Genomic DNA, 12596 nt, shown 5'->3' on the forward strand with positions numbered 1-12596 from the left:
TTTCAATGCTCCCTCTCTTTCGATTTATTAGTTTTGTTTATTACTAGGTAAAAATTTCGAGCAATGAAATACGAGTTGTGTGCCACAAAATAATTACATATCAATTATTTGTTGCTGAAAAAATAAAAAATAAAAAAATGAGGTGGAGGGCTTGCATCTGTGTGATGCTGTGGGTGGCTTGGAAATGAGATCACTTAGATATACATAGGATATATCATTAAATTTGTGTTTGCAAGATCCCTAAAAAAATTGTATTTGCAAGAAGTTTCGATAGTATACTTTGTGTGACATATACTTGTATTTTATTGGTTAAATTGACGATCTAAAAATACAGGTAATACTTATAAACCAGAAAGTCGGGACTAGGAATACAATCTATGGGATCAACGCCTTCATCAATAGGAACTCCTTTGCAAGATGAGAGGCTCTTTCAGTTGTGTAGCTGGAGGGAGACGAGAAGATCAAAGCGCCCAACGAAAGTACAGCGCAACATTTCAACATCGAACTTATTTATTTTTATGAAAGGCATTGCCAATACAAAGCAACAACCCAAGAGTCTTACAACAAGTATCAAGTCTTTCAAGTCTTCAAAATTATACTACAACACCTTCATTTCTTGTTGCCATAGTATATTGGTCAGGACGTTTGGTACCAAGTAGCTAGCTGCTTGTCGCCTCTATATAAACCATGCCATCCTTCAAGCTCAGAGCACACTGCAATTTGCAAGCACAGAAGCAATACTTGATCCCCAACAAGATCGACTAGCTAACTAAGAAGATGGCCCTTGGCAAGGTGACTCAATCAGTTTTCGTCTTGTTGTTCCTCTTGTTCTTGTTCTTCTTAGCATGTTGCTAAAATTCAAGCTTTTGATTTTCGTCTGGCAGGCGGCTGCGAGTTGGCGCTCCTGGATCACGGGCGATACCACTTTGGTAACTAGATTAAGCCGAAGCTCACCTCTTTCCATGTTTAATTTCCATGAGCCAACCTATTACGCGTATTTTCTGCCGTACCTAAATTAACCTGGCTAGCTGCATCCTTGCATATGCATGTTCAGGTGAAGGTGCAAGCGTTCACGGCAAACAGCGGGTATCCATGTGAGAAGACGCATAACATGTTTCCGGTGATGGTGCGGGTCACGGCACTGGATGAGGCGGGAGGCTCCAAACCGCAGCGGCACGTTGGTGTTGATATCGTGGCTGTACTCGACATCAGCGGGAGCATGTTCGGGGACAAGCTGGAGCAGATGAAGCAGGCCATGACAAACGTCATTGACAAGCTCGGCAACGACGACCGGCTCTCCATCGTATCCTTTGAGTCCAATGTGTACCGCCTCATGGAGCTCACATACATGTCTGAGCAAGGCCGGAGAGCCGCTCGGGACAAGATCAATGAGCTCTTCACCAAAGGTGGCACCAACATGGGCCCGGCTCTGCACGAGGGAGCTCAGGTAATCCCTTGACTTGGTGAATCTGGATGGATATTGGTGTGGTGGGCTAGCAGCATGTACATTGAACTTTTTGACAAAGGAAATTTTATTCATTTTATCGACTCAAGAAGATGCAGTTACAAAGAATTCATACCAGGCCAGACGATCACACACACAATGATTTTTTAAGCAACTTACATGATCTTGCAAATTAATCAAAACTATTTTAATATTTTCAGCGGTCATAGTTAAGTAAGTTGCTTGTAGAACCATGGTTGTTAGCTATGAAACACTCGAGAAATTTATGTTGTGAAAGACTTGGGTACTATTTTAGACCCCAAAATGTGATGATAATAATACATGTACAAGATTTCATGTATGGAGGTTTTGTACTTATAAATTGAACATTAATTACTAAGTACTTTTACAAACTATATTTCTCGTCTTTTGTATCTCATACACTTTTCAAGATAACACATAGGCATATTAAGTAAACATACAAATTAAATAATTATATTTGAACATTTCTGTGGTACGTGTATCAAATACAAAATATACTCATTAATGAAGAAGTTTGCACATCTCCATGCATGTGGCACGTAAGGGCAACCCCAATGCAGTACTACTATATCTAATGTCATTAAATCGATGTTTAAATATAATAGCCTCAATGAACTCACTTGCTTTACACGTCTCCATGCATGTGTTTAAAATATAGCACATATGGAAGACTTATTGAAAAGAGGGCACTAAACCTACGAAACCTACTTGCTTTTCATCTTGCTATTCTTACTGTACATACCCCCAGTGTATTCTTAATCAAGTGCCTGCTAAGATTAGATTTAAGCGGTGTGTCTTAAAATTTTCACCTATTTGTTCTATCAATGATCGATCAGTGCTACATACATATAGGATTTCCCTGCAAATAGAACGTCGGTTTTATAAGCATGGAAAATCGAATGTCTGAGGTGAATTATGTAACGAACGATTGTAATAACACTTTTACTTAATTAATATATGAGGTTGGTTAAAAAAAATCAAACGGCCGAAGTGGCAAATTATATTGTCGCGAGGATGACAATTTTCTTTAACAAGCATGGCAAATCCTTGCCATGTTCAGTTTTTTGCCAGGAATTGTCATACTTGTTATAGGAAATTGCCATCCTCACGACAACATAATTTGCCTAAAACCTGTTCGATTTGCCATGCTCAAAAATCTAATGTCGGATTTAGTATTTCTGTACATATATATAGCCATGATTTTTTTTTTCCGAACGAATTCTTCCGTCCATAATTTTTTCCTGTTGTTATGCTAGGTTTTGCGGGGGCGCCAAACTCAGGAGATGAGCAGCCGTGTAGGTTGCATCGTGTTCCTGTCGGATGGTTTGGACGATGGTATCTTCAAGGAAACTATTAGCCCTGATTTCCCAGTGCACACCTTTGGCTTGGGCGACGACCACGACCCTCATGCCTTGAAGTACATCGCCGACCAGACCTCCGGCACCTACTCCTTCGTCAACAAGGACCCCAAGAAGATTAACTACGCCTTCCAGCTATTCATTGCTGGCATCACGTCCGTCGCCGCCACGTCCGTCGAGATCACCCTCGGGACTCCTTATGGTGTCCTCATATCGTCCATCGCGTCTGGAGGCTACCCCAACAAAACTGGCGCCGACGGGCGGTCTGGCACCGTGCACATCAACAACATGTACGCCGGTGACAAGAAGAACTTCATCGTCTACCTGGTGCTGCCAGCCACAAAGGAGGGCAAGCAAACGGTCCTGACCATTGGTGGCCAGTACCATGGCCTCAGTGCCGTGAGCAAGCAGCTGGCCGACATTGACGTGTCTGTCATGCGACCACTTGATAAATACTCCAGCAAACTATCCGAGGACCATGATGTGGCACAAGAGCTCGCACGGGTGAAACGGCTGAATGAAATCCGCTCAGCTTATGAGGCAGAAGAGCTCGCACGGATCAATCAGCTCAAGGCCAATGGTTCACTTTCTCCTCAACAGCAACAAGCCTATCTTGCTAGTCTTGCTAGCAGGATGAAAACATTATTGGACACTTTCCAAAATGTGCCAGCCTTCAAGGAGGATTATCAGAAGATGGTGCCGGCAGACATCCGCAACACCGAACAGTACAAGAAATCAGGGCTCCCTTACATGTTGTCATGGCTATCTTCGAACAATTGGCAGCGTGCAACCACCATGGACGATCTCTTCAATGCTCATTTCCTGACCCCGGGCCAAAAAGATGTCCAGGACGCCAGCAAGGCTGCCGATGCCTCTGCAGCCGCTGCCGCTGCTAATCCTGCTGCTTCTCCTTCTCCTACTACTAGATGGGGAAAGATCATCGCAAGGGCAAAGAGCAACCCCTGCTCTTGCTTGCTACCGAGTGTTGCTGTGGCACTTGCACTGGCCTCGCTCTTTCTAGCGATGCTCTACTCTGCAGTCGAGGGAAGCTCCAAGCCGGCGATGAACTTAGGCCCGCTGCAGTATCCCATTCTCACAGACAGCAACTATGCTGCATGGGCCATCAAGATGGAGGCATACATGCGTGCTCAAGGAGTTTGGGACGCGGTGGTAGCCAAAGATCATCCCAAAGTTTCTGCGAGAAACAACCAAATGGCATTAGCCGCCATTTACCAAGCTATCCCGGAGGGGACGTTGTTCCTCCTATCCCAAAAGAATACAGCCAAGTCGGCGTGGGAGGCGCTCAAGACCATGCACATCGGAGACCAGCGCCTGAGGGATGCCAAGCTGCAAACCCTCAAGCTGGAGTTTGAGGGGTTGCGCATGAAGGAGACGGAGTCCACCGACGACTTCGCCGTCCGGCTGACGACGGTCGTCAACAAGATCCACGCACTCGGTGAACGCATCGAGGAGCCATACACCGTCAAGAAGTTCCTCCGCGCCGTCCCCAACAAGTACCTCCAGATTGCTTCAACCATCGAGCAGTTTGGCGACCTCAACACCATGACACTCCAGGAGGTTATTGGGCGGCTCAAGGTGCATGAGGAGCGCCTAGGACGACTCGGCGCTACGGAGAAGGAGAATGAGTTGTTGACACGCGCTGAGTGGATAGCAAGGGAAGAGGCCGACCATCTCAGCCGTGATGCAACCAAGGTATATGCTTCAGTTGCCAAGATCCTCCTTCGTGATGCCGAGAAGGAGAATGAGTTGTTGACGCATGCTGAGTGGAAAGCGAGGGAAGTGGTTGATCAGCTCAACCATGATGCACCCAAGGTATATGCTTCAGTTGCCAAGATACTCTTCGGCAGGAGCGGGGGAGGCTATGGCGGTGACACACACCGGGTAAGCGCTTCCATTGCTAAGATTTTGGACACTTTGTTTACAAGTGCCGCGAGGAAGGAAAGGGAGGTGAAATCCCTAATTGCCGAAGCTCATGGTGACAATGAAGCAACTCTTCGCCTCTGATGATATCCCGAGAATAAAGGTCAAGACAATGGATAATTGTAAGCGTTTACCTGGTAAACTGGTGTGATGTTTTATTATCTGGTGTTGTGTGTGAGTGTGTGAGTGTTGTTGGTGGCCAGACCACTCTCTTTTTTGGTACAGTTTCCACCCTACTTTAAATACTATAGTTGTTCTCGTGAAAAATTTATAATCAGTTTGCTTCATGGACAGCTGGGAATAAAAAAAGAAGGAAATATATAAATTCACCAACGCAGTACTCTAGCTAGATATAGTTTTTTTTTAGAATGAGATATTGCTTAGCAACACGACCATCTTAGATAAAGGCTTCAATTTTTATTTTTATTTTGAGAACTGGATAAAGGCTACATGATACCATTGCTAAACCAACATACATGTTTTTGAGACAAGCTAAACCAACATACATTCTCTCAAGAGGACATAAAAAAAAGGAAATGAACATTTTTACATGGACTTCAAACTTATTTGGTCCTACCTCAGCCCAGTGCAGAGCTTAGGATAACTCTTCTGGAGACAACAAGGCCCGGTTATGGGGGCACTGCTATACCTCGCTAGGGTTATTGATCCTAAAAAAAACCCGCTTGAGCTATTTAACGCTCTCTGCGTCAAACTTTTGGGGATTTTTGCTAGGAAAGGGAGTGAGTGAACGTGGCTTCAGCTATCCCATTTTAGCTGTCCGGCTTTGGGAACCACTCGGAAGGATTTGTTTCGGTTTTTACTGGGTTTTTTTCTTTGTTTTGCTGTTCTTTAACCTGTTTTCTAGCATGTTTTTCTTTTATGGTCTTTATTGTTTTCTTTTTCAAGAACTTCCCCTTTTTTTCAATGTTCACAATTTCAAAAACTCTTGGTGTTTCGAATATTTGCTTTAACTTTCGAAAAGTGTTCACAAATTTGAAGAATTTTTATATTTCTAAATATTGATCAAGAGTTTCAAAATTTCACAAAATGTTTCTGTTTTCAAATTTTGTTAACAAAATCACAAAATGCTATTGAACTTTTTTGAAAATGTTATAGAATTTTCTATAAAATGTTTATGATTTGATAAAAATGCTCCCAATTTTAAAAATAACTAGAATTTAGAAAATCATGCTTCGAAAAATGCAAAATTTTAAAATACGAGCAAGTTTGAAGCATTTTCCAGCTTAATTTCCTCATATGGCTATGCGTTTGAAATGAAATTGACTGGACTTGTGCGGATGTGTTGGGGATATGGTCGAATGACCGGCTCCCGTATCCATGTTCGTGGGCTGGTATGAACCTATCCACGAACAAACAATGTGTTTGTTTTTAGGGTCTGACTTAGGGCTAGAATTCAAGCCGAGTCAAGCCAGCTCGGCTCAACTCGTTAGAGCTCGTTAAGATAACAAGTTAGCTCGGCTCGACTCGTTAACATAACAAGCTAAGATGCAAATTCGGTTTAACTTGTGTAACTCGCGAGCTAGCTCATTTAACTCGTTAAACTTGTTATAAACATGAACAAAAAGGTACATGTATTATGATTTTTTTCAAAAAAAAGATATACATTTTATGCATGCAATTGATCAACAAAAGCATATTAGTAGCCACATATTATTCTTCACAAATCACAATAGTCAATAATTTAAACTAGAGGGGCACTTAGTGCACTCTAAAAATGATAATAGTTGACAAAAATGTTGGTATTTATACCATGCCCATTCTAATAAAAGAGCTTAATGAGTTAAACGAGTAGCTTGTTATGTCTGCTCTTTTAACTCATTTTGTTAACGAGCTAAGACTGAAACTCGGCTCGCCTCATTAGTCAACGAGTTCAAGTCGAACCGAGCTGAGTCACGAACACAATAATATGTGGCTGCTCTTTTACACATTGTTCATCACCCTTTACACATTAGCTCATGATTTTTGAGTTTTTATTTCAGTCCAAGGTCTGAGTTGGAGATCTAAGAGTATCTACAGCCTGATGTCTTGAACTGGCCTCAAACCCACATGTGTCTTTTTTGAATAACTTGAATTACTTACCACATGTGTCATCTGAATCAAAAATGTTAACCATGTATCAAAAATGTGTTCATCATATATTAAATTTATTTCATCATATAATAAAAATTATCAACTTATATTAAAACATGTACTTAATAAATGTTTATAGTTTATCTTAAAATGTTTCACATTAATAAAAATCATTTTATTAATTATAAAATAATTTAAAGAATGTTCAATGTGTGTGTGTTGAAAATGTGAATCGTGCATTTGAAAATGTTCAAGGTTATTAAAGAAGTTCACTATGTACTATAAAAAATTTCAACATGTATTTTAGAAAGTTTAGATGTATATCGAATTTTCAACATGTCTTTAAAAAGTTCAAAAAATTTAACTATATATAATTGTACGACATTATTCAAAATATTTAATTAAATAATGATCTTTTCAATACACATAATTTTTTTAAAAACATAATGACCATTTTTAAACGCACTAAACATTTTCTGAAATATATAATGAGCATTTTTAGAAAGCAACATGCTGTACATTTTCTTATACATGACAAAAATCAGTTAAATACGCAATGGTTATTATTTATGAAAACATGATGTTTTTTTTTGTAATACACAAGGAATGATTTAATACAATATGAACAATGAGTAAAGGGTGATGAACACAAAAGTAACAGATAGAAGAAAAAAGAAATGGATGAAAAATGAAAACAGAAACTTGCAACAAGGAAGAAAAAGAAACAAAGGAGAAAGGTGAAAATAACAAAAATAACAAAAATAGATAAATCAAAAAAAAAGGTTGCACATACCTACCACGGGAAGATAGGCAGAAACCAAAAAATTAGCTAGCTGGGTTGCGGCTTGCGATCAACCATGTGAAGGTGAGAGCTATGTGCACCGCAGTAAGTGATGTTTCAAGGTCAAGTGCGATGCAATGGAGAGCACCAGACTGCGGAGTGGCAAAGGTCCAGGTCGATGGCGAACTAGCAAGGAAGGGAAGGAGCTGGGCAATTGCGACAATGTGTCGCGATCATTCAAGGGATTATTTTTTGGGTTCTTCAGCTATTGTTTTCAATGACATAGCATAACTAGCGACGTTGGAGGCACTGGCTTGCCGGGAAGCTTTGGCACTAGCTCTTGATCTATCGCTAGACCGCATCATTACTGCATGTGATTGCAAAGCAGTTGTCGTGGAGATAAAAAAAAGTACAGAAGGAAGGTAGAGTGCTACCATTAAGGAGATTCGTGCTCGAGCGAGAGATTTTACTAGCTGTGAGTTTATTGTTGAAGGACGTAGTATGAACTATGATTCCCACATTTAGCTAAGTTTTGTTCCTTTTATAGATGAGGATTGCCATTTGTGGATGGGATTACCCCACGACCCATTTGAGTAGCCACATATTATTCTTCACAAATCACAACAATCAATAATTTAAACTAGAGGGACACTCAGTGCACTCTAAAAATGACAATAGTCGACAAAAAATGTGGGTGTTTATATCATGCCCATTCTAATTAACTAGCTTAATGAGTTAAACAAGTAGCTTGCTAGCTCGGCTCTTTTGACTCATTTTATTTACGAGCTAAGATTGTAACTCGGTTCAACTCATTAGTCAACGAGTTCGCGAGCCGAGCCGAGTCACGAACTACTCGTTTAGCTCACGAGTTTTGAGTTTTTATTTCAACCATAGGTCTGAGTTGGACATCTAAGAGCATCTACAGCCGAGCGCCTCAAACCGGTCTCAACCACCAAGGTATATTTTTGAATAGTTTGAGTTGCTTACCACATGTGTTATTTGTATCAAAAAAGTTAACCATGTATCAAAAATGTGTTCATCTTATATTAAAAAATGTTCATCATATAATTAAAATAGTGACCAACTTGTATTAACATATATATATTCAAATGTGTAATAAAGGTTTATAGTATAGTTTAAAATGTTTCACATTAATTAAAAATATTATAATGGATTATAAAATAATTTAAAGAATGCACAGTGTGTATGTAGAAAATGTTAATCATGTAAGTAAAATGTTCGACATTATTCAAAAATTTCTCTATGTATTATAAAAAATTCAACATGCATTTTGAAATGTTTAGATTTATTTTAAAACTAACTATATATAATTGTACGACATGTATTCAAACTATTTAATCAAATAATGATCATTTTGAGAAATACACTGAACATTTTCCGAAATATATAATGACATTTTTTAAAACACCCTGGACATTTTTTGAAATATATAATGACCATTTATAAAAAGCAACATCGTGAAAATTTTCTTATACGTTACAAAAATCTGTTAAATATGCAATGGTTATTTTTAATGACTACATGATGTATTTGTTTGAAATACACAATGAATGATTTAATACAATATGAGCAATGCTTAAAAGGCTGGTGAACACAAAAGTAACAAATGGAAGAAAAAAAGCAATGGATGAAAACAAAAAACATAAACTTGAAACGAGGAAGAAAAATAAAACAAACAATAAAGGAGAAAAAAATGAAAAAAAACAAAAAGAAAAACAAAGATAACGAAGTAAAAAACAAGACTACACGTACGTAGCATAGGCAGACAACGAAAAACAAAATAAAATCGCTACATGTATGGACTAGCCCAAATGACGCTGGCGTGTAATTCGTCCACGGACGGGATTGAGTTGCTTGCCTAGCACAATGTGTCACCTCTAGTTAACATATACCCCTAAAAAAAATTAGTTAATAGTATAATTATTTATTTCTGCAGGGAGATATAATAGTATATTTGATCCCTACCACAATGTTTTGTCTTCATTATTTATTTTTGCACAGTTTTCATACTCCATTTCTACTTTCTCATTTTCTAAACCCAGTTTTTAAGAATGATCACAGCTAGATAAACTTTTTTCTGTAGAGAATATTTACAGAAAAAAACACACAAACTTTTTTTCGTCCGGAACGGAACGCCAACCGACTTCATGTGTCTGTTCGGCTGGCTTGTTTTAGGAAAAATGTGCACATGTTTTAAAAATTAATTTTATAGCTAAATAGAAAATAAAATCTAACGCAAAAAAAAATGTTTACACATGCCAAAACAAAGTGTTCACATACATATAAAACATGTTACTCTATTATTTTCTGTTATATAATTGGAACTATATTAATATTTTATTTTACTACCTTGTAGAAAATATTCGGTGTGTAATTATAAAATATTAACCATATATTGAACATTTGTTCATCATATACTAAAACCATGTTCATCCTATAATAAAAAATGTCAAACAAGTATTGAAATATATATTCAAATGTGTAATTAATAAATGTTTATAATATATTTTAAAGTAATTCACATTATTCAATAGTATTTTCATTCATTATAAAATAAGTACATAAAAATGTTAATCATGTATTTATAAATGTCATGCATTATCTTAAAAAACTATCTATTACGACAATGTTCAACATGTATTTTTAAAAGTTATGATGTATATCTGAATTTTATGATGTATTCAAAATGTTTATAATATATAACTTTAAGTAATTACATGACATGTGTTTCAAAATATTTAATTAAATAATAACCATGTTTCGAAATAAAATATATAATGACCTTTTTTAAAAACACACTAAACATTTTTGGAAATATATATTGGCCATTTTTAAAATCAACATGGTGAACATATTCTTATACGTGACAAAATCTGTTAAATACACAATGAATGTTTTAACGAATAAAAACAAGACTGGACATACATAGCACGGGCAAACATGCACACAAAGTAAAACTATTTCCTCCGTCCCTATGTATAAGTCTTTTGAGAGATTTAATATGGACTACATAAGGAGCAGAATGGGTGAATCTACACTTTAATTATGTCTAAATACATCCGTGTGTAGTCCATATAAAAATCTCTAAAAAGACTTATATTCAGAAACGGATGGAGTAACTGGTATGTAGAAGCCTGAAAAATTGCTAGTTGGGCAGCCCAGCGATCAACCACGTCAAGCTATGTGCACCTCGCAGTAAGTGATATTTACCCTTTGCATCGGTTTTGTACCACTCGCTCGATCGATTGGAAATTCTACAACCAAAAAGTAACTATAATGATAGTCCCATTCATTATGGTGGTGGTGGTGGTGGAGGGGGGGGGGTATCTTTCATTTTCTCCTACTATTTTTCGTCCATTTTTCTTTTTCCCTTTTATGAGGATAAAAACGTGATGATTGTTTTAAAAGTGAATGACTATAAATCTAGTTATGCATGAACATATTATTGGAAAATTCTCAAAATAAAAAAAACATGAATATTTTTTGAATGTATGAATGTATTTTTCAAACACATTATTTTTTGTTACATGAATATATTTTTTAAACTTGAATTGCAATTTTTTTCAATTTCACAAATATTTATTTTTGAAACTAAATTCAGAATAGAAATATATTTATCCTAAATTAAAATATATATACAAATTTAAATGTTTCGTACCTATGGTAAGCCCATACAGGAGCCCTTGTGCGACTTAGAGTCTATTTCATGCAATGAGCATACATGGGCACACCCTTGTTAGCCCTTTTTTGTACTTTTCATATGGAGAATCATGCCTTTTTCTTAGATGTTCGTTGTACTTCCATGATTAAAAAAATTCCCCTAATGGCAAGCAGTTGTGTACCAAAGAACAAATTGGTCAGAAAGTTCCACTCGTGATTCGCTGATCAACTGAACACACATACATTTACAAAAACTGAACACACATACGAGTAATTGCCTTGTCTGTTTAATTACTCACCAATCAATCAGCAGTTCACATATATTGCTATCTCTACTTTCTACTACTTAGAAAAAGAATAGTATTCCTTTTCCTGTAAGGCGGAACTTCATCCAATCTCTCATTCTTTTACTAAGCATCATTTCTTGAAATCTGATTTAATTGTCCCACATTTTATTGATTTACCGAATAAACATATTTTTTTGGTAAGTCGATAAATGATTATAAAATAAAATCCTAAAGCATGGGCAGGTAAATTATGTGCGCGTAAATCACGGGCAGGATTTGGTAACATTCATTTACACAATCGCACTAATATGAATTACTAAATCACGTACTAAAATACTAGAATGTTTATACCCCGTTGTAACGCACGGATAATTAACTATTACGTAACGAAAACAGACACTAGAATTAAAGAAACAAATAAACAAATCATGGTTCAAGTCTCTGTCTCAGCCAAATTGGCATTGACACAATGTTCAAGGTCCAACACACAGTTGTTTTATCCGTTTCTTGAGCCGTGGTTTCAATCCTCATTTAAAAATCACGTGTGGTGTCTATATATGACCTCAATTGCTTCTAGAATTTCAATCGAGGTCTGGCCCTTGTTGTACCTTGTCCTCCATTATTACACCAACCATGCCTGAAATCTCTCCGTCAGCAAGAAAAGACATGCAAGTCCTTGTTCGCAACATCTCTCTTAAGTGATATGGTAGCGTCTGATGCTCTTTTCCATGTTGTGTACCATTTTCCTCCAAGCTGGTAAACCATTTTGATGTGGCTTTGCAACCCCAGCAGTTTTCCTGAAAGATATAGCCTATATTGAATTCATGCTCCAGCCAGTTGCTTCAAAAGTCCGAACTGATGGAGAGAAGTGTGCAATATATTTCAACACTCTCCCTCACCTCTAGGCTTATTTAGGGCACAAACTCTTTTTTTAATACACGTTGGCAGGGTCTTGAACTCAAAACCTCTTA

At 37.5% G+C, this 12596-nt stretch overlaps 1 protein-coding gene across 1 annotated transcript; it reads left to right on the forward strand.

Annotated features, from left to right (window-relative positions):
* Nucleotides 1-1095: 1095 nt before the first annotated feature.
* On the forward strand, nt 1096-5041 carry LOC119305004. The gene is made up of 2 exons (XM_037581649.1): nt 1096-1447; nt 2743-5041. The coding sequence occupies exons 1-2, from the start codon at nt 1112-1114 to the stop codon at nt 4867-4869; spliced, it is 2463 nt and encodes an 820-aa protein (XP_037437546.1). The 5' UTR covers nt 1096-1111; the 3' UTR covers nt 4870-5041.
* The last annotated feature ends 7555 nt before the right edge of the window (nt 5042-12596 follow it).

Source organism: Triticum dicoccoides, chromosome 5B, assembly GCF_002162155.2.
Source record: "Triticum dicoccoides isolate Atlit2015 ecotype Zavitan chromosome 5B, WEW_v2.0, whole genome shotgun sequence".
NCBI classification, from domain to species: Eukaryota; Viridiplantae; Streptophyta; class Magnoliopsida; order Poales; family Poaceae; genus Triticum; species Triticum dicoccoides.

What these genes read in the sequence shown, in the direction of transcription:
- LOC119305004 (XM_037581649.1), top strand. Translation starts at nt 1,112, where the DNA reads ATGTTTCCGGTGATGGTGCGGGTCACGGCACTGGATGAGGCGGGAGGC. An exon ending in CTCTGCACGAGGGAGCTCAG is followed by an intron (nt 1,448 to 2,742) that starts GTAATCCCTTGA and finishes TTGTTATGCTAG; the next exon opens with GTTTTGCGGGGGCGCCAAAC.